The following is a 25376-nucleotide window of genomic DNA, read 5'->3' as shown; positions in this document are numbered from 1 at the left end:
GTTTTTCCAGCTTAAATGATTCTATGATTCTGTAGGGACAGAAATTTTTATTCTGTTTTCCTTAGTAGCCACTAGCAGCTGCCAAGGTCTACAAGGACTAAATAGTACAGCTAGTTTGACCCATCAACCCCCATTGTCACATCTTCTCCTCTCCTGGTCCCAGTACTCACAGGAGCACAGGACTGCTTCCATTAGATAACCCTCTACCTGGCCAAAGAGCTGCTTTGCTGCTGTAGCAAGTTGGTGGGAGAGCCACTTGTTCAGAGGTTTTGTTGTGTGCCTGTTACTCCTCAAAGAATAATTTGCTTTTTACCTGGCAACCTTTTCTTTCATATGCCAGCCTCTGTATGGCTGGGCCCCCATCAGTCTTGCACCTGATGTGATGCTTTTTGAGGGTCCCTGATGTATTTTCACAGCAGCTTCAATGTGGGGCTGTTCCAGTTCATTGCAAACAACGTTTGGCAGGGTTGAGGCAGCACAGGGGAAGAAGAAAGGTGTCTAATTTATTTTACTGTGCATCCTATTTAGTTGGGTAGTTGCTTGATTCTGTGTTTCTTGCTATGCATTGATTAAACACAAAAATTTCTGCTACTGCCACTGTTTTTGATACAGTTTAATCTCTAGTTAGCAGAGGAAATTTAAGTAAATTATTTTCATTTATAACTGCTCCCTTTTTATTTTTATTTTTTTAATAGATGGAAAAATTGGTGGATTCGTGGAATTCTCTCCCTAGCTATGATTTCTGGATTTTTTCTGATTATATATCTGGGATCATTTATGCTGATGCTTCTGGTAAGTTTATTTAAATGCATTCCTCTGTTCAAGAGTTATTTGATCTCTTCATTCATCATGCCTAAGCTGAAAGGAAACTGCATGGACAATTCAGTGCAATTGTCTTTTATTTCTGTAAATGTAAATACTTTTGTAAAACAGTTGAAGGATTCAAAACTGGACCTTATAGATAAGGACTTGTTATTTTTTTTTTAAATTAAAGTAACTCCAAGAAGTTCAATTGCTGTTGCCTTACTTAACTACTATCATCCATTTCATTGTCTAGTTTGTATCACCTACTGTTGCATGTTGAGGTTTATTTTAAAAAGCAAACAGACATAAATCAGACCAAAACCATCTCAAGAAAAACCCCAGACCCACTAACAACAGCATAAATTTAAAAAAACCCAAAAAATTAAGAGACACGTGCAGTTTTGAGGCTAAGGAAATCAGGCAGCCCTGACCTCCTGTCTGCACCTGGCACTGAAAGGCTTTCCTCAGATGTGCTCCTGTAGTTTCATATTTCTCTTTGGGCCTTGCATTTTTCTGTAGGATGGAACTAGATCCCTTTCTGAGGTACAGACAAAATGCATTTTTAGTTCATGAAGTGAAATACTGATGAGGATAACAATAAAAAAGCTTATAATATTCTTCATACACACTATATAGCAGGTCAGATTTTACTGCTTCTTTGTACCATTTTAATTGCTGGTATTTTTGTGGAATGATGGTTTAACTATCTTTCCCAGTCTTGGCAAGGAATAGACAGGAATTTAGCTTTTAATGTGCTGAAATTGCTCCTTCTAGGTAACTGCTTCAATTTTTGACTCCAAGTTTGTTCAAGTATCAAAATTTTTTAAACTTTCTTTGTGGCCTCCTATGAGGCAATTTTAGGATTGTATTCCTAGAAACATTTTGGTTGGAAAATACCTTTAAAATAATTAAACTGAACTGTTAACCCAACATTGCCAAGTCTACCACTAGACCATGTCCCCAAGACCCCATCTACACATCCTTTAAATATCTGCAGGGATGGTGACTCAGCCACTGCCCTGGCCAGCATCTTGCAGTGCTTCACAGCCCTTTTGGTGAAGAAATTTTTGTTAATATCCAATCTAAGCCTCCCCTCCCATCTAAACTGAGGCTGTTTTCTTTCACTTGTTACTTAGGAGAAGAGACCAATCCCTGTCCCTGTCTCCCAGCTCAGAGGACAGGGTAACCAGCTCAACAACTGGTCTTACCATTAAAGAGGCAAAGAAAGCATTCAGGACCTCAGCCTGTTCTTTGCTGCTGTGTTTCCTCCTGCATCCAACAAAGGATGGAGCTTGTCCTTAGCCATACTTTTTCTTCTGATGTATTTATAGAGGTGGTTTTTATTGTCTTTTATGGCAGTAGCCAGATTAAATGTGCACTGGGCTTTGGCCCTTCTACTTTTCTTCCTGCCTAACCTCACAACGTCCTTATAGTAATTCTGAGTCACCTGCCCCTTCTTCCAAAGGTCATAAACTCTAGTGTCTTGAGAGACTGGAATGCTGTTTCACCAGCATTATGGTCTGCATTACATTTTCTACACCTGAATTAGTCTGGTTAATATTGCCTGCTTTCAGATGAATGACATAACAAACTACTAATTCATTGTCTCATTCATGGATGATTTTCTTTTTTGAAGAAACAACAAAAAAAGCCCTTTTAAACTGCAGGTTGCTGTAAAAAGATTTTTTTCCCCTGTAATCCTTCCCTTAGTAGTCTGTTACATTTGAGAATTATGATTATGAACAAAAAGGAACTAATTAATTTGCAGGGTGATTTTGTGTGTTCATGGTATACTGTGAGATTGCAATCATGGGCAGGCTGTTAAGACATGAACCAAAAAGTAATTAAAGTTAGTATAGAATTGTAATAGAGTTCTTCTTTTGTGCCATAAAGCAAAAAGTCTGTCTTCTAATATAATGAGTTGGTAATTAAGTTGATATTTCAGACTATGTAAAAAGGAGAATAAATGGGAAAACCAGTCTTGTTCATGAATTATTTAATTTGACTGGAATAAAATAGCTTGTATTTAAATAACAGTTGGCATGTTAAAACCAAATCTCAATACTGGGACTGAAAATGGCCAGAGACTTGTAGGAAAAGTTATCCAGTGAGGTTTGGAGGACAAGACCAGCTCTAAAGAGCTGGGATGTATGTTCTGCATGCACTGGCTACTTGGGTACCAGGCTTGGACCCTGGTGCCCTTTTCCCCCATAAGGTGCAATCCTGTAATGTTGCTCTTGCCTGTAGCATTTAAGTTTTAGAAGGTTGGCCAAACAGAAGAAAAAGCACAAGATGGGGGAGCTTCCAAGTTAGCTCAGGGAGGTGGTGTAAGGCTTTGAGTCTGTGTGCACACAATGAGCACGGTGAGCTGCACCGCTGAGCCACAAGCCCTGTGTGCTGACCTGGCCAGGTTCTCACTCCACCTCCTGCACAGGACAAGCCTGGGCTGAGTTTGGCAATCCCATATGTCTGGGTAGGGTGATCTGCTCAGAGCCCTTTGAAGCCCAAAGGCATGACAGGACATAGTGCTTAACTCAGGGAAGCAGTGAGGTCAGCAAAACAAAGTGAAGACTTGGGAGACATTCAGTGTAACACTCAGACCTGGGTTAGATGAGCTTTGCCTCTAATCATAAATGCTAATTGTCCTTAATGACATGCTTGCAAGTGGAAGACCTCGGTGTCCAAGCTGTGTTGCACAGCTAGTTTTCTCTACTGGGCCCAGAAAATATTTCTGGAATTAAATGTAAAGATAAAACTTAGCTGAAAGAATTAGGAGAGCTTTCTTTACAGGAAGCACTTCTGAACTGCTGCTGTCAAACTGTTTTAATGCAGAAAGGTCAGGAGCCTTCCCTTGTTTCACAAGTATATTCTTGAAGCTAGCCCAATATGTTGGGTTTTTTTCTTCATGTACAGTGCTTTGGAGACTTTTTTTTAAAATTTTAAATGGAGCTTCGTTTTTCCTTGGATTTGTTTTGAAGCTGTTTTCTGAATGGAATTTGACTTCAGAATAATGTCTTCCCTTAATGCAGGCTGCAGTGCTCCTCACTGACTGTAAGAAACAACCGCAGCATATTTATAAAGTTTTTTTATTTCTCTTATTTTAGGTCTTAAGCATCCAAGTGAAGTGTTATCATGAAATCATTACTATTGGTTACAGAGTCTACCACTCATATGATTTACCGTGGTTTAGATCCCTCAGCTGGTGAGTAGCAAGCCAGAACATCAATAAGCCAGGATGTGAAACTTAAATCATCATCTTCCTCTCCTGTTGTGGTGGAATGACAGCTTTGGTGGACTGTGTGCAGACACAAAACTTGATATCTGTCTCTAGCACAGAATTCTGTGGTTGTGTTCCCCTTGTGAACTTGGACAAATCAGTTGGACTTTTATTACATAGTTTTTTAACTTGTTATAAATAAATCCTTGTTGGTTTTGTTTTTAAGAATTGCATTTAATGTCTATTGTCTTATTAAAATAACTTCTAGCTGTTGCATATTTCAGGTACTTTTTGCTGTGTGTGAACTACTTCTTTTATGGAGAGACTGTAGCTGATTACTTTGCTACGTTTGTGCAAAGAAGAGAACAGCTGCAGTTCCTAATTCGTTACCACAGATTTATATCTTTTGCACTCTATTTAACAGGTAAGTGCAGGAAATCACAAAAATGAAAGAAGTTTTTGCTGCATTTGCTTATTTTATTAAAAAAGATATATAATTGTTCCTCATCTTTATGCACTTTTAGTTTCTTTTTTCTCTTAATGCCTGAGGTGTTTGCAGTTACACTTTTCCTGTGAAAAGAGGAGTACAAATTTTGCATTCACTAAGAAGAAGAAAGCAGCCTAAACAAGGAGATGATCTTGAGACAGTTGAGATAATAGTGCTCAGAAGAGGTTGGCAAGCATTAATTTTGATTGCTGAAGACCTGGTGCTATTTTGGCAGGCTGTAGAGATGACTTGTGTGTGTAATTGCTGTGCTGGGTTGATTCTTTACTGTGCAAGTGTTCTCCTAGGTCTCCAGTAATAGGATTTACTAATATATTTTTAAACTGATTAGTCAAAATGCCTGAGTCTTAATTTTGTCTGCAAGATGCTCAGATACATGCCTCATGGAAAAATTTCCTCCCTGTCCAAAGAATAACTTTTTTAAAGCCCTTTTTCTGTGAAGAAGAGACACAAGCTGGCACTCTTATTATTGCTTTGTGAACATGTAAATATGTTTTTTCAGCAATGCAGTTTAGCATAAAATTAAATCAGCTGAAGATTCAGACTGGCTTAAGGGACAGGGCCTGATATGCTACAAATATTTCTAAAGTGTACTGAGAGATCTTTGTGATGATCTGTCAGTTTTTCTATTTTTGTTTTTTTGGGGTTTTTTTGGTTTTTTTTTTTTTTTTTTTTTTTTGTTTTTTGTTTTTTTTTGGGGGGTGTTTTTTTGTTTGTTTGTTTTTTTGTTTTTGGAATGAAATAAAAATTCTGCTCAGTGCTTAGATCACAAACTTGAAACCAGATTTGCAGAACTTGACCTTTTTCAGCTGGCTTTGGCTTGGGGAAAGTAACTTAAATAATGCCTTGTGAGCTGGTGAGGGGAGACATGAGACAAGGCAAGCATGAGCAAAAGGAGGAGGCAGAGCATAGCAGAGCCCCTTGGCATTTGGATTGTGGGGTCACTTAGGGGCTATTCCCAGGCTTCAGGGTCTCTGAGGGCAGGAAGTTGCCATAGGAGAGAAGAGGTGCTCAATTAGCCACCCAGAAAATTGGTTTTGGCCATCTGAATTCTCTAAACCTGTGCTTCACACTTGCATGACATGCAGCCATGTGCCTGTCTGGGGGAAAGGGGCATGCTGGTCTTTTCCTTTCATTTATTTCTGTTAATTATTTAAAACTAGTTTATTGACCTTGGCTTTTGAGTGGTTTTTAAAAGTGATGATTTCCTTTGCTAAAATTTGATGTCCACAATGGGACATTTTATGTGCCTAGATGGATGTTTTTTACTGATGGTTTACTATGGATGTTCTTTACTGGTGTTAGCTAAACTTGTGTTAAGTAAATCATTATCTTGTATCTTGTATGAGAGTAACACTTCTAGCAGCAGAGGGATTTTAACTGCTTCAAAGGAAGAGAATTAGTGGTATATCACAGTTCAGTGTCATTAAATATAAAATGGTACAAATTGCACTTGCTTTGTTTTGCAGGATTCTGCATGTTTGTTTTGAGTTTAGTGAAGAAACATTATCGTCTGCAGTTTTATATGGTGTGTATTACCCACTTTGCTGTGGTCATTCACATTATGAATGTCACTAGAAACAGTCATGTCCATATGCTCATAAAATAGTTCAGAAGAGGGGTGTGGAAGATGTGCTTAAATTGAGAGTAACACTAAATCAAGTCGTGCTGGACTGTATTTGTTCACCTTCCACGTGATGATGATGATGATTATTATATCCAGGATGTGGCCTCTCAGTCAGTACAAGCTGTCCTTGGTGAGGCCTTGAGCATGTCCAACATGATATGTTTCCCTTAGTGATAGGCTGATATGAAAGAGGTTGCTGGAGAAGGGGGATGCATCTCCCTGCCAGGTCTGAAGCCAAACAGTTCAGCATTGTGTGGAAAGTGGTTCTTGTGACTCAAGTGTTGCTTTCTAGAGGCCCCACTGAAGTGCCATGAAGGGAGCTTGATCTTAAGCCCTGTGTGGAATATTTATTCTGTGACATTTCACAGCTATTCTGGTCTTCTGCTCTGCAGTGTCTCAATAGATATTGATGTGTTAAAAGAAACCAGCATTCTCATCTCTTTTATTTGTCCACCTAATAATCAGCATAGTAGCTAAGCAACAACATGAACCTTTTTCCTTATGTGTATCTTACATGTTGAAAACTAATTCTGTAACATTACAGGTTAAAACCAGGGCAAATAAAACACCCAAAGCACCCCACTGACAATGCCCCACCTCCCACTTCAATATAGGAATGATTAGGAATCACAGGGAAACAGCAGTGCAGTACAGCTCCTGTCTTGAAAGAACTTGAGCAATCAGGGCATTGCACAATTTAAAGATTTCCTAAAGCTCTGGGAATGCTGGTAACCCTTCTGTTTCTGCACTGCTCTAAGTAGCACTTTGCCATTGAGGATCCCCAATTCTAGACTAGGACTTAACTGAGCCTTATAATAAGATGTAAAAAAATCTTTTACTCAAAATAACGTACCCTGTTTTTAGGAGAGCTTACCTGGCAGTGAGATGCAGCTTTTCTAGGAGGTATAGTCTTTATCTGCTAATCTGCAAAAAAAAAAAAAACCCTCCTCATCTTCAGATTGGCACAACCTAAATATATTAACTTGCCATGATTTTTTTTTTTCCTTTTTCCCCTTCTGGAAAGAAGGTGAAAATGTGTAGTGTCAGTCACGTGATTTGGTGCCTGCCCAGAAAACATTAAAATGTGACTACCCAGGAATTGCAGCTAAACAGAGTGAAGCCATATGTCATATGTCTACTGTGTGGCAACACAATGTTTTGGAAGAAAAGGAGAGTTTATCTCATCCCTGGAAGTGTCCAAAGCTAAGCTGGATGGGGCCCTAAGTAGCACAGTCTAACCCAGACACCTAATGGAAGGTGTCTGCCTGTGGTGAGGGGGTTGGAGCTATGTGATCTTTAAGGTCCTTTCCAACCAAACTGTTCCATGATTCTGGTAGAGTAGGCATTTGGGTTTATGTGGTGTTCCAATGTCACTGCACAAATATGAAAAACTTTGCTGCAGAGCAGTATTAATTAACCAGCAGGTAATATTTTCAGAAACCTCTTGCCATTTCTTGTACCCTTCCCCCACCCCCCTTTAAGAGTTCTCGAGTTGTTTTATCTGGAAGTAGAGTCTGGCCATTGGTAAACACATGTGATAAGAGAATTAAAGAAGTAGAACATTTTGAGTATAAATGGCCCAGAAATTTAGAGTGCTTAAGTTTGGTGTATCATGAGAAAACTGCCAGTTCTTGATTCAAAAGTGTTTGGAAAAGAAAGTCTATTGCAGAATCTTTACTGGTAATCTGTTTGGAAACCACTTTATTGTACACTGATTCTACAGATTAAACACCAAGTACATACAGTAGTACTGAACTAAATGATTCCCTTAAAAACAAACACTTTATTTTTGCTGATCCTGAGAATTTTCATGTTTCATAAGAATATTCTGTTATGAGAGAGATCCACATCTGTGTAACATGACTTTTTCATGAGTAGTTCATTGCCATTTTATTGTTACAGTTCTAACATGTCTGTTATATGTATATACAGAATATCACATTGCTTAAACTTCTTTGCTGCTTTCATGCTGGAGGTATATGTCTTATCAAATCAGGTGTTAAACCACATGTTGAAAAATTCTGGGTGGAGGTAAGTGATGAAGAGACCTGCTGAAGTCTCAGCATTTGCTTCAGAAAGCCAGCTCACTTGTGATATACTGTATGCACACATCTCTTGCATTATCACTAGAACTGCACTTCCCAGGGAGCTCCTCAGTAGCTCCTGTAGCTGATGTGCCAGGATTTATGGAGGTGTATGAGTGTTTTCACTAACTGTTGTGTTGTTGCATTGTTAACAGTTCGCATGGACTCATGTCACTTTGCTGATCACTGTAACTCAATCTCATCTTGTCATCCAAAATCTCTTTGAAGGCATGATCTGGTAAGGGGACAGTAACAAACTGATTTGTACCTCTATTGCATTAAAGGTTGGTTCTTTTGCATAGATCTGGCTAGGGAGTAATTATGGGAACAGTTAAAGCAGTACAAATTATAGGAGCATTAGTGTCTAATTGGAAGGGGAATCAGAGGAATTGGGAGTGATCAGGTAAAGCATACAGGAGAGGAAGCAGAAACCTCTTTATCTAGGTTGACAGACAGAAGTCTGATAGTTTTGAACAACCACTTCATTTACTTGCAGGGAATAAGATTGATTGCATGCTAGGTCAAATAGTTTCCACAGCATGTTGCTGAATGGATGAATCCAACAATTCTTTTGCAATTACTTGGGAGCTTTGGGTTACTCAGAACTATTGATGTTGGACCATTTAATTTGAAATCCCCAATCTGGCCACGTTCCCTGCAGCCTGTCCTATTCAAATAAATTCTGAGTACTTAAAATATTTTAAGAGTTTTAATCTTGGTTATGGTTGGGCAATCTTTGTGCCCCATTTCCAGTGATACATTAAATTTTGGCATGCAGTTAAACGTGATTGCATAAAGCCACTCCTCAGAGAGCGGGTGTGTTTTCCTACCCCTCACTTCTTCAGGAACAGGGTGGATTTCAAGTTGAGAAAGAAGGAAGAAGTGGAAGATGGTTTGTGTTCTTCCAAGGACGTAATGCTGTGTGTTCTCCTCTTCCTAATATATGTACATGTGGGGAGATTATTGCAGACAAGGCATGCTTACAGTTAGAAAGAAAGGCCAAAGCCTTTGACCAAGTTTGTATGTACAAATTCTTTTCATAGTGATTGTTCATGTGTCAAAAACTGAACCTAGTTGCTTTCCTAGCCTACTATTTCTTATTGCCACTCTTGCTAGACAATTTAGCAGATGATCAGATAATCTGACTTTTAGTTTATTAATACATCCCTGCTTTGAAAAGGAGAAAAAAAAGAAAGCTTAATAGGCTTGAATAACAATTTCAGATGCACTCTGCGTGCAAAGAACACTTAAAAAGCTGCTCCAAACTGACAAGAGGGGGAAAATATAAGGAAAACTATTGTTTTTTAATTTAGCTATCATTTAAACTTTTTGAGTAATTTGCTTGTTTGGATGTTACCAAAAACATTAACATGTTTATATATCTATTGATTTCTTCTTACCTGTGGTACTAATTTTTAAGCCTGATAGGAAAAAACCAGCCTGTTCATGTTTTAAGCTCATGCACCAAAATAACGCTTTAACTTGAACTAACATGAATCTGTTATGATCTAGTTTGGCTGAAGACTAAAACCAATATATAGCTAAGTGGGGTGCTCATGGGGGAATGAAGTGAACACATTATGAAACATAATTCCTTCTAAATACTGCAGAAAAAGTTCCCAGAAAGAAATCCTGCTCTTTGAATTTTTGCCCTGTGTTTAGGTTCAGGCAGTTTTTCTCTGTGAAACTTTTAATATCTTTCTCTAGGTTTCTGGTTCCAATTTCAAGTGTAATCTGCAATGACATTACTGCTTATATTTTTGGATTCTTCTTTGGCAGAACTCCATTAATTAAGGTAGGTGCTTAAGCACTTCCTTGCTAACAAGCTCTTAAAATTTATAGCAATTTTGTTACTTGTTCAAAAACATGTTAATGGAAAAAAATACTTTACATGGTATTGCATGATTCATATCTTTGCTAAAAGAGCCCCAACTGCCTATCCTTTTCCTGAAAATTTGTACATGGGAAACTGGGATGAATGTGATTGTTGGCATTACAGGATAATGCAGTTTGAACCTATTGCATCATTGTTTATAATTGCATTCTTTTCCGATTTCAGATGCAGGTTTGGCTGCATGCTTACTGCACAGAAACTGTAATTTGAAATTAGCCATTAGGTCACATATACCTGCTCCTCTAGTTGACTCAGAAGGGATCAAGCATTATCTTCCTGTGCTGGTAGAATATACAAGACCCCACAGAAAGCCATTAATTTTTTTCGTGATATTGCCATGTAAACTTTCGAGGATTTAGTTGGTTCTGATACTAAAATGCTCTTAAATTGATAATATGATAGAATTTAGTGACAGCTTGGCAAGCTGATCTCTAGTTTGCTGTATTGGTTATTCAGTCTGCAGAAAGCTGGTGTCTCCTGAGGAGCATCCCCAGCAGTGGTTGTGTCACACCCAGGTTTCTGGCACTATCTAAGTAGGTGCTTGCTTCCAGAGCTCTCCACAGAGCTGAGGTGTGCTCGTGCAGGTCTCCCAGTCTTCTGCTTGAAGGGAATACTCTTCTATTTATCACATTCAGTGGCTGCAGCTGCTGACATTCAGCATTTCACACAAACCTTTGAAAAACAACATAGGAGCTTAATTTTCACAAGCAAGATCAAGAAGTAAAAAAGGGTGCAGTGATTTAAGTGATTGACTAACACTATCTCTTTTGTCCCTAGCTGTCTCCCAAGAAGACCTGGGAAGGGTTCATTGGAGGCTTCTTTTCCACTGTTGTATTTGGATTTATTGTAAGTAACCACAGGACATTGATAAAACCAAAGAATGCTTGTGTTTGGAAGGGATCTTTAAGATCATCTCGTTACAATCCCCCTGCCATGGACAGGAACACCTTTCACTGTCCTAGATTGCTCAGAGCCCATCTTAACCTGGTCTTGAACACTTCCAGGCATGGGAATTTCCCTGTATAGATTCAGTCTTTGTATTTTTATTTGAAATAACTAAATTTATCACTAATTTCATATCAAACTCCTGAAAGCCTCAGAGTTAGGGTGTTTTTTTACCTAGAGAATTCTGCCAATTCATAAGTAGCTGTAAAAGGTAGGCAAGATTTTAACCTCTCCTGAATAGATTATATTGACCTTTTTTGCCATTTCTCTTACAGTATCTGGAATACTTTTATCTATTAGTTGCATCATTATTTTGAAATTGAAGTTTATCAATAGCATTATTTTTGCTTTGGGAAGTAGTCCTTCTGTGTTACATGCTTTATAATGATATTTCTCCTGGAAAGCAATTTACTCTAATGATATGCACAGATGATAATACCAACATATGTAACTATTGTGATAAGTAATTTGTCATCAAGGTCACTTGGGACAAGCAAAACTCATAATAGTCAAACTTAGTAGAAGAGATATTCAAGTTTTAATGGACAAGTGAACTGCAAAAAATTATAAGTGGATGACATTTTTGGATTTTATAATACAAAAGATACAGTAGATACAAATCTGAGAGATAGAAAAAGGAAAACAATTTGGGAAATAATCAGCAAGCTCATTGAACTTCTGCCTTGTTAAGGGATTCTCTAGTTTAACCAGGCTGATTTTGCTCCATTCTGTGTCTCTTATTAGAAAGATTTTTATTACCCTGAGCTTGTGGTGATAAAACCATTCATTCAAGCATGATTTTTGATTGTAATAACAAATGCCTAATTCAGGAGTTCTTGTTTTGCTTTTCAGTTTTCCTATTTTTTGGCTCAGCATCAGTACTTTGTCTGCCCTGTGGAATACAACAGTGAAACCAACAGATTTGTGACAGAGTGTGAACCTTCAGAACTCTTCCAAATGAAGAAGTACTCTGTGCCACCATTACTTCAGGCTGTGTTGGGATGGGTAAGGAAAAAAGTCCAGGCTTTGGTTAAAATTGAAATAATTCTTCCGAGCTTAAATAGGTTTCCAAACCGTTTTAGAAGGGTATCTGAATGCTGGTAAAGCTCAAGGTGAACTGAATCAATACCATGAGCCTCTCCATTGCTCATACAGGGATGTGGTCACCCAGTCAGAATCACTGCTGGAGTCACCCGAGGGAACCTGCCTGTGTTCTCTTTGTGCTGCACATGGATGCTGCTTAAGCATTTGCAGACTTATTTTTGAAGAACAACCTTTGAATTTTTTGTGGGAAGTGGACAAAGGCTTGTTATGGCCTGAATTAGTGGCAAGCTGAAGTAAGCCTGTAGAACTTCATTTTCTTTCAGCTAGTGTGTAACTGCTTGGATTGGAGTTGTACTCTCTTCACCACACAGCATCCTGTGTGTTAGTGCCCTTACTTCCATACTGAATGAAGTACTACCAGCAATAGTTACACATAATACTCCTGGCCTTTAAATATGACCCTTTAAATATGTAAGCTAAAAATGCTTGCAACCATACATATTGAAACACAGTGTTAATTATTTTTCTTGTAGGAAACGGTGAATATGTACCCATTTCAGATGCACAGCTTTGCACTGTCAACATTTGCCTCGTTAATTGGGCCATTTGGAGGATTCTTTGCCAGTGGATTTAAAAGAGCTTTCAAAATCAAGGTAAGTAATTAATCCTGTAAGCCTCTAAGTTTTGTTTTGGTTTTCTTTGGATTAGAGTAATTGGTGGGTTAGGAGTTAGGGGGTTTTATTAATCCTTTATTGTAGTTGTTTCTACAAGTTGCAACAATGTTTTGACTGGCTTTTAGTATCAGAAGCAGGACTGTTTTATCAGATGTGTGTGTGATATTCAAACTTTGCATAGTCAGCATGTGACTTCAGTGCTGGAAATCTAAGAATAATTTGGTTACATAGTTTGGTCGATAATTTCTCTTCCAAATCATGGTGCAAAAGTGGCTTAGACAAGCAAGATGTGAGATATTATACTTGACATGAAAGGCAATCTGTAGAAGTGCTGACAGTGGTTTACCCTTCAGATTTTGGCTGTCTGGTTTTACCAGTGGTATTGGTGTCACAGGCAGATGCTGGTGTGTCAGGCTCACAAAAGCATGAGATGTTTCGCTGCCTTTGCCAATACAGTGCTGCCTTGTAACAGGAGTGTGTATTGGCAAATTATGTGACCTGCTACCCTCTGTTTATTGCAAGGTGTGTGCTGTCACTTGTGGCAATGCTGTCCTTGGCTGGTATTAAATGGCAGCAGGAGTTTGGCAAGAGGGCAGCCCCAAATTTCTCCCGACCTTCTTTATGTCTTGGTAGGACTGCTGAAATTCTTACCCTGTTGCTTGTTGTCGTTCATGTTGCTGTTCTGTATGTCCACCAAGCTGGCATGTGCTTTGCACAGAAGTGTGTAAACCTCTCTGTTTGTGCTGAACTCCTGTATGTGTGCTTGTACTTACCCCTCTTTCTCATGCTGGTCCCAGCAGCTTGCCCAGCACTTTGCTGGCCACAGCACTCTCGTACCTGTACAGCCACATAGCAAAAGACTGTTAGTGTGAAGAAGTAGAACATAAAAAAGTAGATTCCTTTTAAAACTTCTGGACCCCAAAGTGATGACTTAAGGACTGTTGGGAAGTCGGGGGTATTGTGGAATTGCTGTTGAAGGCACTGCACTCCACGCCTGCCCCACGCTAACTTGCTGGCAGTAGCCCCACACAGCTGAGGTCAGGATTTTCACTCAGCAAGGACACAAGTGAGTGTGGTTGACAGAAAGGATGTCTGAAGCTATTTTGATTGATAAAGCTGTTCTATAGACAAGATAGGTAACACAAAGGTAGTGTATTGAGCTTTGTTTGCATTAGAAATAATTTTTTAAAGTAGTGGTCCTTTTTTACAGTGTGTTTTTGATTCTGTTAGATACATTTCTATTGTTTGCACATATTATGGTTTTTAACTATGGTAGAGGATAAAGCAAAAAAGGTATTAAAGAGGAGAATTAGATTCTGCAGAGGCAAGAAACAACAGCCAGTAGCTTAAGAGGTTTGCTACAAAGTGAAGTGTGTATAGGCACACAAGTGTTCTCAGTACTGGCACACCTGCACCTGACCTACTGCTCTCCTCTTGTGTGATACCGTGGACAAATTCCTGCTTCTCCTCTTTTTCTTCTCACCCCTTGGCTCGCCTTTCTAGTTAAAATCTCCTTTAGCAAAGGAGCCTCTTGCTAACTTTTGGCTCCATGCAGTGAAACCATGGCTTACTTGCAGCCCTAATGTGCTGCTGCCAAGTGATAACATCGTTTGTGTGTTTTGTGGGAGCCACTGACCATCTTTTTTTTTTATTCTTTCCCCTTCTTGTCCTTCACACCCAAAAGGATTTTGCAGACACAATCCCTGGGCATGGTGGGATAATGGATCGCTTTGATTGTCAGTACCTGATGGCCACTTTTGTTCATGTCTATATCACCAGTTTCATAAGGTAAGGACTTTTTACAGTATTAACTACTGAAGCATGCACGGGAGCTGTGCCATAATGAATGCATAGGAAATTATGTTAGCACAGCAGAGATTGCAGGTTGCTAAATAGCATTTATCCAATCACTTCAAATACAGTACTATTAAGAAAAGTGTCCCTGCCTAGGATTTGTGTTGGGTTCAAGCTATGCCTTAATATTTCTGTGACTGCTGTTGAAGGTAACCAATGTATCTGAAATACCAGAAAGTTTTGTGTAGCAGCCTATTAGAAGTTTTAATAGAATTTACTGATTACAGAAAGGTTTAGGATAGGGTTTCAGGCAAGAGGATTGTGCAGCAACTGCTTTCCCTGTGTGGTTCCTAAAGAGCCTGTAGGTTGTGAGACTGCAGTTCTTCCTATGAGTTTCAATATTTCTCAGTTGTTTGGCTTGGGATTTCCTGTTTAAGATGAAAACGCTAGTTAAAGGGGACAACTTCCTAAAATATTGTTCAACTTCCCTGAGCCACATCAGCTTTCAAGAAGAAATCGTGGGAATCACAATTCTCTTACATCAAACATTTTAATTTGTGAAGCAGGGGTGGATCAAGGGGCCAAATCAAGGCATGTCCGTAGTTTTGTAAATGCATATAGCTAAATAATTATTAGATACCTAATCAGCAACAGATTCTTTGCCTTATATTTGGTTCATCTTAGAAGTAGATTGTAAGTGGCTAGCTAAAAATGAGGCTGATATTTAGAAAAGCTTGGTTTAATTTGCAGTTTTCTTTATTGACTTGGCCAATTTCCCATTTAGTTCAGTAGTATGTAGCTTATCTGGCAGGCAACAGATACAAAATTAAGATCTGCTACTAAAAAACATTGATTACAGTGATGAAGGATGAATCAAGGAACCTTATTTGTCATAAGCCTTCTTAATATCCCCATTTGACAGCAAATAGAAATGCTTTTTAGTTTCTGTTTATATTGAGCTAAGAGTATGCTTTGCCAGTAATGCTGGCCCATGCATCCTGAGGAGACAGACTGGGAGAAATTCATGAACTTGGTGCCCTGAAGAAGGGAAGGCATTGTTTGGGCAGCAAGAAGAAATCTAGAAGACTCTTTAGAGCTGTGATCACCAAAATAATTTATTTTTTTTCATTGACAGGGGTCCAAATCCCAGCAAATTACTGAAACAGCTGTTGATACTTCAGCCTGAACAGCAATTAAGTGTGTATAAAACCCTGAAATCTTACCTCGTTGAAAAAGGGATCTTGCAGCCATCCCTAAGAGGGTAGTTTGTCAAAACAGATGACTAGAAGAAAACTCCATCTACAAGAAGCCTGTGGAAAAACATTGCAAAAGTGCACATAAATAATGGCTAAAGGAAGAGTAGTTTGTAGTCTGGAAAAGGTGAATGTTTCCTGAAATGAATGTGAATGCTATGACTTCCTACTAGGACACTAAAGATCTCTTACTCCTAAAATAATTCAAATGCTTACAAAGTAGTGTTACACGTGCTGTGTATTTTAGTTCCTAGGTGGATCACAGCAGTCTTTGTTCAGCACCCAGCCTGACACTCTTTGAGAAAAAAAATGGAATTCACTGTAAGTTTTTAATGAATTATTTAAAGATGCATATCTTAGCAATATGTTTTTGGTCTCCAATAGTTACTGAAGTGTAAACACATCAGGGAGGCAGTAACTTCTGTATAAGCTGATGCTGAAATTACTGCTGGCCAAAAAACACATATTAGCCTGGTCAAAGAAGTACTTGGAGCCTGCTGTATCAGACCACCTTAATTTACTTAGCTGTTATGAAGATAAAGCTAGGTTTAAAGAGCTTTCTTATGAAGCCATTTCATGCTTTCAAGAGAAAAGTGCATTTATGGAAATACAGCTGGGCATTGAAATACAGTTGAGCAGTTCAGGCTGTGGAGCTGCTTTTTTGTTGTTTATGATGTGTAATATTAACAACAAGTGTGTAGCTCCAGGAGTAGAGATTACCCAATTTATTAGCCCAATAAACAAATCAGGGAGAATCTGAAGCTTAAGTCCCTCATTTCCGTGGCTGAGTCAGTGTCTGAAGACAGTAATTCAAGCCTTATTCCTTGTGCCTCTTAACTGCTGTGTAGAATTGGGATATTTCCTTCTTTTTAAAAGCACTTTGAGGTCCTGAGTAAAAAGTGAAGTTTAAGTGGTGTGTATCAGTGTGTTACTCAGTGAAGGCAGGAACTTTTATCTCATGAATGTGCACAGTGCAAGACAGGATGTGTGGTTCTTCTGCTGTGTGTTATTATTTATTAAGAAGATCCTCAAGCAAGCCTGGGTAACCACAGAGGGGTTTGAATGGAGAATTTTTATAGAAAGCAGCTATTCTGTAGGTTTAGTGGGATATATGAGGAGAATTAATGCTCTATTATTCTCAGTCCTAGTTGTTTTACAACTTTTTTCATCATGTAACATGTCTTGATGCAAATAAAAATATGAACTTTTTCTGAAAGGACAAAAATTACTGCTGTACAAACAGAAAGCACAAATGCCAATGTTGTTTTCATATACTGTAAATTGATACAATTTCATTTTTCCAACTAACTGTAAATATGTTTCTCTACATACTGATGCCACATCTATGTGTGTGTATATAAATTATTAAAAGATATATGTATATATACTAAAGATGAAAATTTAAATGGTTGGTGCTACTTGAGGATACAACCATGGAGAAAATCACTTGAGTGAGTGATAAGATGTATCTGTAAAATTCAAACTGCTTTTTGTTGAACACCGTGGAGCTGAGACCACTGTGCACTCTGTTTTGCACTTGGGCTTGTACAGCTTATGTATGGAAAGGCACCTCCTTGTACATTGAACAAAATCCAGGTCTAAAGTAATTCCTGTTGATGTCAAGTATTGACAGAGTTAAATCATGTGAGACTGTATTGAAGGAACACTCCAAAAGGTGAAAAGCATCACCTCCTGCTTGTCCATCAGTTGCTCTGTGGCTTGGCTTGTTAGTTGGAGGGGACTGAAGTTCAGCCCTCACTCCGGATAGAGCATAAACTGAAGTTAAAAGGTAGCACAGCTGCCTCTGGAAAGGTGATTTTAAAAGAAGGGAAGAGAAAATGAGAGGGAAACCAAAGTAAAATATCTTCAAAACTAGCTTTTAGATGTGGCTTTGGTTATGTATGGGACTCTGGTAGATGTTATGATAAAACGCAGCCATACTGGAACTAGTATATCTTTATCCTGGGTATTCAAAAAATCTAAATATTTAAAAATTATATAAAGAATATATATGTAAAAGGATAATTGTTACTTCAGAAACTTGAAATTTTTAGTGTAATTTTATAGCATGTACAATAAGGAAGTTAAAATATATTTTAGTATTTAATACAGAGCCTTTGAAATTAATTGCTATCTATACATAGCCCTACAATAGAAAATTCAACACTGCAATTCTGCTTTTCAATGTTAAAATGAAGATGGGATCACCTCTGAACTCATTCATCAGTTTTCTAGACAGAGTAATAGCTTCCCTCTGGTTTAGGCTTGGAGTAAATATGGCTGAGCAGGATCTGTCACTGTGAAGTGACATCTGTGCTTGGTTACTATAAAGAGAATTTACCACACTGGCTACTTCTGTTAGTTCAAGCACTGCAGCCTGATCAACAGGGAAGTTTAACTTTTTACACCAGTGATTCTTTTCACTTGCACTTTTGTCCCAAGTGGCTATAATTACCTGCTGAGCAAAAAAAAAGAAAAATGTATATTCTGTAAATATTGTAAATGGTATGAGCATTTAATGTCTGTTTTAGTTTGACTGTTTCAATCTTTCATTGAAGCAGATGTTGTAAAAAAAAAAATAAAATAAAATTGGGACAGAAGTCCTCCTGTCTTTTATTTCCTATAGCATGAATTTATATTCCTTTAGCTTCATTTACGTTTGTTTTTCTTAATAGAAGGCCTGCTATTAATTTCTAGCCTTTTGCCCTTCAAGGATTCAGACCGTCCATGTCTGTTGCTGAAACTTGTACAATGTGCCTCATGTCCAAAGATATTCAAGCCTGTCATCTTTTCCTGAAGGTGCTCACTCCGGCAATATTGCTGTAGACCTGTCAGTATTCACCATTTGTGGTGCTGATGGGGTGGCAGCTACCTCTCCCTGCTTTCCTGCTCCTTCTCTTTTAAGTCTTGGATTTGAGGTCCTTCACCTCCTACAGTCTCGGACAAGCCAGGTAAGAAATGCATCTTATTTCTAAATTACACAGACTGTAACATCTGTTAAACACTCATCCTCAGCCAGTTGTGTGTGTGCTGTGCACCTCCTTGGGTTTTAGAAAACTTGTGGGGAAGCACAGAGCTTTCCTGTGGTCTGCATCTACTTCCTAATGGTCTTCTGAGGAAAGGAAGGGGAAAATTTGCAGCAAGTTTTCTTCTGCTAGTCAGATAATGTTTGGGACTGATACTTACAAAGAGTCCTTTTGTCCAGCTGGTACTACTCCCTGCACATAGCTAAGTTGCAATTTCCCTTTCTCTTGCAAGTAGTTTCCCAATTATAAAATGGATATCCAGTTCCTTGTTTAGCAATTTCAAATTGCATGAGCCTAGGCATGAGTCCTGTATCTGACAGGATGCCAGAAACAGGTGGGAATGTGTCACCCATAAACACACACCAAATTTAGCTTGGAAAATCCCCTTGAGATGATCAAGTCTAGCCATTAGCCCAGCACTCCAAGTCTCCCATGAATGTCCAGCTGAGTACTACAGAGACTGGGATTTGTTCATTGGATACATACTGCACACTGACTTCTCAATACTGATGCTTGTTCTTGATAAATTATAGGGACACGTTTTGATCCCTAAAGGAACAGGTGCCAAAGACTGGTGGTATAAAGGTTTTGTTAGGATGCACATACCCTTTGCAAGTGATTATGTAAAGGCAACATATTTTCACAGGGAAGTCAAGCTGTAAAGCTTTAACTCTCTTTAATTGCCACCAGGTGCCTGGCACTTGTCTGTGTCCAGGTGCAATAGAAGCAATTTGCTTCCTCAAGTGATTGCTGCTCCCATTTGAAGTGACTGGGCCAGTTGTCCCCAGCTCAGCAGGAACTTGAGTTTTGAGCTAGTCCCACAGAGTTTTCAGAGCAAGAGGGTGAATTTTCACTTCTGCTGTTGGGACCCTGCTCCTTGATTGCAGGAAGTGAAATACTTGTACTATCTGGCAGATATCATGCACACCTCTAAAGAAAACATGCCGAGAGCTCTGGTTGCCCAATAGTGGCTTATATTACCTACCTAGCTGGGCTTATCACTGGGGGTTGTATGCACTTGAAGGGTGTGTGTAGCTCTGCATACTTTGACCTTGTTTCTGATGTGACAAACTATGATACAAGCATAAGCTATTCAGGGTCAGGGAGAAAAGCAAGCTCTGCCAGACTCCATGCTGTGTCATGTCCAGCTGCACAAAACAAGTTTCTGACTTCAAATTCAGATGGAAGCAGATACAAGAGCATGTCTGTTGGTCCAGCTGGTCCCATGGACACCAAGGATGAGCCACATCCCCGAGGCAAGCGTTGTCCAAGGAAGGGCAGGCCTGTTCCAGCCATCACAGAGAGCAGCACCCAGCTCAGCTCCTCCACACCCACAAGCACTGACCAGGCACCATCTGTTCCTTTCTGGGAAGAGCTCCCAGCGCCTGGAGTGCAGGCAGGAGCTTGCATGATGACCACACAGCTCCTTGGAGACAGATCTCCTTGCCTGCCCCTGGCATGATGGCAGTGCCATCCCTGTTCAGGAGGGCACTCAGGGCTGTGTGCAGGGTGTTCCTGGGCACCCAGCGCCCACGGGAGCAGGAGCAGCAGTGCCCTGATCCTCCAGGTGCCTGGAGATGGCTGCTCCAAGCCTCAGCAGCATCCTCTGAGAGAGTGACACAGGGATGGATGCAGGGATGGTGCTTCAGGCACCTGGCTGTCCCCAGGCCATCCTGCTGCCAGGCTGTTCTTGGCCATGTCTTCATAACACCAGTCTGTGATTCCCCTTCAGACACACTGCAACTAGATCTGGTTCATTGTTGTACCACACACATTTTGCAAATAGACTGTATTTTATATGTATTTGTATATAATAGGTTATCATTTTTCTTCAACAAAACTGTCAGTTTAGCCCAATTAACTGAGTTGTGAAGATAAAAGAGAAAATTGATTCAAAACCAAAAATAATGTTTCAATGCGGTTTCTTGTATCTTGCATGGAACACCTGCACTGGGAATGGAATCAGGTGCCCGGGCTTTGTGTGAGGGGCCCAGAGACCCCTGTGACACTGCGGGGCCTTGCCTTGGCCAGGGGCATTGAGGGAGCGCAGAGCCCCAGGGTGCTGCTCCCAGGACAGCCCTTCCACAGGAGGCTGCATCTGCCCTGCAGCCCCTGGCTGCTCTGCAGCAGAGGGGTCAGACACAGACATGGAGAGCCGTGTGAGGAATGCCAGCTCCTGGATACACCAGGGGCTGCCGAGACTGGACTGGATGCACAAGGTGAGGGAGGGGCAGGAGGGACAGGACGGGGTGGCATGGGGCTGCATGGAGCTGCCTGGAGCTGGGGCTGGGCTTGCTGGCACTGTGAGGGACGCTGTGCCAAGGCAGCTGCCTCCATCCCACTCCTCTTCCTTCCTGGAGGTGGGACAAAGGCAGCCAGAGGCAGCGCGTCTGGAGAGCCAGGCCCGGGCCTCATCCCTGCACGGGGACAGGCTGCCACTGCTGCCATGGAGCTCTCAGGATGGCGGGAGCCACCCGAGCACCAAGAGCCCTCCGCAGCGGCTGCAGTGGAGCGGCTGAGCCCGTCCCAAGCACGGGGCTCCGAGGAGAAATGCCAGCCTGCCATGGCAGCAGGAGACGCTGGAAGAGACCTCCCAGAGCAGAAGGAGCAGCTTCCAACCCGGACACGGATGCAGGCCTTGATGGGTCGAGGACAGCCGGGCCACCCCGCTGCCAGACTGCTCTTGGCTGTGTGAGACCAGCCTACGATCCCCCTTCAGACACACCATAATTAGCCCTGTTTCATATTTTTACTACAAATACTACACAAATAAAATTTATTGCACATATCTATGTCTTAACCTAAACTGTTGATTTCCCCTATTTATCGTAGTTGTGTGCATACAAAAATTGGTTCAAACACAAAAAGTTGAGATAAAGTACAATTTTAAATTTCACAGGGTAATTTTGTTACCTCTAAAGACGGTATCTGCAGGCATCAGAACTATCTGTCTTATAATTCATATATCTGCTTAAGGTATAAGAACTGAGGGATAAAATGTTTTTGTATCATTTCTTCTGTCTGCCGTGGAAGGTGTGCACTGGGAGCAGGGCCTGGGCTCAGCTGCCAGGGCTTTGTGTGAGGGGCCCAGAGACCCCTGTGACACTGCGGGGCCTTGCCTTGGCCAGGGGCATTGAGGGAGCGCAGAGCCCCAGGGTGCTGCTCCCAGGACAGCCCTTCCACAGGAGGCTGCATCTGCCCTGCAGCCCCTGGCTGCTCTGCAGCAGGGGGGTCAGACACAGACATGGAGAGCCGTGTGAGGAATGCCAGCTCCCGGATACACCAGGGGCTGCCGAGACTGTGCAAGGTGAGGGAGGGGCAGGAGGGACAGGCTGGGGTGGGATGGGGTTGCATGGAGCTGGGGCTGGGCTTGCTGGCACTGTGAAGGATGCTGTGCCAAGGCAGCTGCCTCCATCCCACTCCTCCTCTTCCTCCTGGTCTTGCTGCCCAAGGGTGCATCACAGGCCTGGAGAGCCAGGCCCAGGCCTTGTCCCTCCATGGGGACAGGCTCAGACTGCTCCTCCACCCACAGAGCTCGCAGGATGGAGGGAGCCTCTCAGCCATCATGTCAAGCAAGTGGAAGCCTCTGCAAGGGCTGGAGAAAACTGGCCAGGCCCATCCCAGGTGCAGGGCTCCACAGAGGAATGCCATCCTGCCAAGGCAGCCTGGAGGAAAAAGAGCTCCTAAAGCAGGAAGGCAAGGAGCAGCTTGCCTCCCTGGCATTGTCTTGGTGGCCGCATGGCAGACTCCATGGCAGACTAATTATGATTAGATCTAATCTGTTGGGCAGGTGACTGCCAAGGACAGGAGGGAACAGGATGAGATGGGACAGGGTGTGACAGGGGGATGAGCCTCCCTCTGGTCAGGGCCAGCTGCTGCACTGCACCACTGTAGCCTTATCATCTCCCACAGCCCTGTCCCAGCTGCTGCTGCTGCCAGGTCTCCAGCAGGCTGTTCCTAGAGGGAGCCAGGTGACCTTTACAAATAACAGAATCACTGAATCACATAGAATCACAAATATTAGGATTAGAAGGGATCTCAGATCATCCAGTCCAGCACTCTGCCAAGGCAGGGTCACCTTGAGCAGATTACACACATAAAAGTTCAGGTGGCTTTGGAATGTCTCCAGAGGGGGAGACTCCACAACCTTCCTGGATAGCCTATTCTAGGGCTCTGCCACCTCAGTGTAAGGAAGCTCTTAGTGAAGCTGAGGAAGAGCTCCTCTAGAAATGCCCCTCTCTCCTTTCTCACCTTCCAGGGGAATGCATTTCTCAACCCTCGGCGGCCATTGCCAACAGGCCTAGAGGGGCTGGGGGCCATTTCGAGCATGCAGAAGGTGCTGCAGTGGCTTGAAGTCCATGTTCCCACTGATCCAGGGACCTTGGCCAAGGAGGATGAGGACAGCGAAAACAAGGCTGACAAGGAGCAGTCCCATGAGATATTGGAAGAGGACATCACATGTCCAGTGCCCTCAGAGACGTGGGAAGACAGCAGCCCAAGCCAAGATGTGTCAGAAGAGGACAGTGACCAAGACCTGTTCCAATGGGAAGAGGATGAGAACAAAGCAGCAACAGGAGATTCTATCAGCAAACTGCAGAGCATATATCCTTCCCTGGCTGATTCCATGAACACCAAGGATGAGCCAGCCACATCCCCAAGTCAAGCATCACACCAGCGAGGGAAGGCCAGTGGCACCACACCCACAAGCACTGGCCATGCACCATCCACTCCTTCCTGGGAAGTGTCCTCAGTGCCAGGAGTGCTGTCACCCTCACAGCCCCCTGGAGACAGATCTCCTTCCCTCACAGCCACCCACACCCCGGTGCAACAGCAGCGACCATCCCTGTTCAGAAGGGCACTCAGGGCTGCGTGCAGGGTGCTCCTGGGCACCCAGCGCCCACGGGAGCAGGAGCAGCAGGGCCCTGCTCCCAGTGCCAGGCAGAAGCCTGGAGACGACTGCTCCAAGCCTCAGCAGCATCCTCTGAGAGAGTGACACGGGGATGGATGCAGGGATGGTGCCTCAGGCACCTGGCTGTCCCCAGGCCATCCTGCTGCCAGGCTGTTCTTGGCCATGTCTTCATAACACCAGTCTGTGATTCCCCTTCAGACATTATGATGAACTCTAGTTCATTTTTATCACACGTATTTTGCAAATAGACTATATTTGTATATGTGTTTGTATATAATAGGTTATAATTTTTCTCCAATAAAATTGTCAGTTTAGCCCAATTAACTGAGTTGTTTGAATACAAAAAATTGGTTCAACACAAAAAGCTGAGAAAAAGTACAGTGTTAAATTTCAGAGGATATTATTATTACCTCTAAGCAGATGACAGCTCCTGCAGGTATCAGAACTATCTGTCTTATAGTTCTTATATCTGCTTAAGAAGGACCTCCTGCAGCAGGAGGGCAAGGAGCAGCTCTTGCCTCCCTGACATGGTCCTGGTGGCTCCATGGCAGACCCAGTGCCATGGATGGGATGGGGATGGGAATGGGAATGGGGATGGTGATGGGATGGGATGGGATGGGGATGGGCCTCCCTCTGCCCAGCCACTGCACCACACCACTGCAGCCCCATGTGTATAAGGCATTCCTGCACTATACTTAGACGTCCTAAATAGACAACACCAGTATGTGGCCTAGCATGAGCTGAAAATCATGAAGTCAGAAGAGTATTTGGAGTGTCCTGAGGAAGGCTCTGGCCTTATGCTTTTGGTGTCAACTGCTTAATGTCAGTGTTGGGCACAGGACACTAGGGTGAGGCTTGATTGGATTGAATACATCCTATTTTTCAATGGACCCTCCTTTTGCTCTCTAACATTTCATCTCCCTTCTTAATCTTGGTTTGTAAGACTCAGAGTGCTAAGCTAAATAATAAATGTGTTTCACCTGCAAACAGCCACACTTTGTGGACCCAGTTTTGTGGCAATTACTCGGACTGAACTTTTTTTTTTCCCCTCTCTTGAACAGAGCGATTCAAAGAAACAGACTTTGCTTTCTCCACGAGCATTTCACCAGGTACCAGCAGGACCTAAAACCTCTCCCGGTCTGGTTCGGTGCCACTAGGGGTCCCTGCTGTCCACGCATCCCCGCGCACTCCTCCTCCAGCCTCATCCCACTCCCTCCCGTCTCGGCGGCAGGAGCAGCGGGATGGGGAGATAAAGGAGACCTTTTCACTCTCTAGAACTAGCTGAGAAAAGGGTGTAGTGAAGTGGGATGAGTCTTTTCTCCCAAGCAGCAAGCAATAAGATGAGCTACACCAGAGAAGATATAGCTTGGGTATTACGAAACTTTCTTCACTGAAAGAATAGCCAGCCGTGGTAGAGGTCACAGGAATAAAGTTCAGCTTCTGCTGGGCAAAGCTGAGTCTCAGCAGACTTTTAGTTGCACCAGGGGTACACTGTTTTGAGGTCGGAAATCTGGATGTCATGATGTGTTTGGGGATTTCAGGATAATCTTGGTAGCTTCCTGTACATCCTAGAGCCCCTTAAATTTCTGGTCAGAATACA

At 41.9% G+C, this 25376-nt stretch overlaps 1 protein-coding gene across 1 annotated transcript in view; it reads left to right on the top strand.

The window, feature by feature from the left end:
• CDS1 (CDP-diacylglycerol synthase 1) overlaps nt 1-18452 on the top strand; it is a 28800-nt gene extending 10348 nt beyond the window's left edge. The window contains exons 3-13 of the mRNA XM_014879006.2: nt 696-792; nt 3909-4006; nt 4306-4445; nt 5996-6054; nt 8393-8475; nt 9945-10032; nt 10909-10977; nt 11929-12081; nt 12654-12773; nt 14479-14582; nt 15724-18452. Coding sequence (XP_014734492.1) covers nt 696-792; nt 3909-4006; nt 4306-4445; nt 5996-6054; nt 8393-8475; nt 9945-10032; nt 10909-10977; nt 11929-12081; nt 12654-12773; nt 14479-14582; nt 15724-15853 — 1141 coding nt within the window. The 3' untranslated portion in view covers nt 15854-18452. The remainder of the gene's footprint in view (nt 1-695; nt 793-3908; nt 4007-4305; nt 4446-5995; nt 6055-8392; nt 8476-9944; nt 10033-10908; nt 10978-11928; nt 12082-12653; nt 12774-14478; nt 14583-15723) is intronic.
• Nucleotides 18453-25376: the final 6924 nt, after the last annotated feature.

Source organism: Sturnus vulgaris, chromosome 4 (genome assembly GCF_052056855.1).
Source record: "Sturnus vulgaris isolate bStuVul1 chromosome 4, bStuVul1.hap1, whole genome shotgun sequence".
Taxonomy (NCBI): domain Eukaryota; kingdom Metazoa; phylum Chordata; class Aves; order Passeriformes; family Sturnidae; genus Sturnus; species Sturnus vulgaris.
Note: the sequence above shows the minus strand (reverse complement) of the source record. Positions and strands in the feature narration are given on the sequence as shown.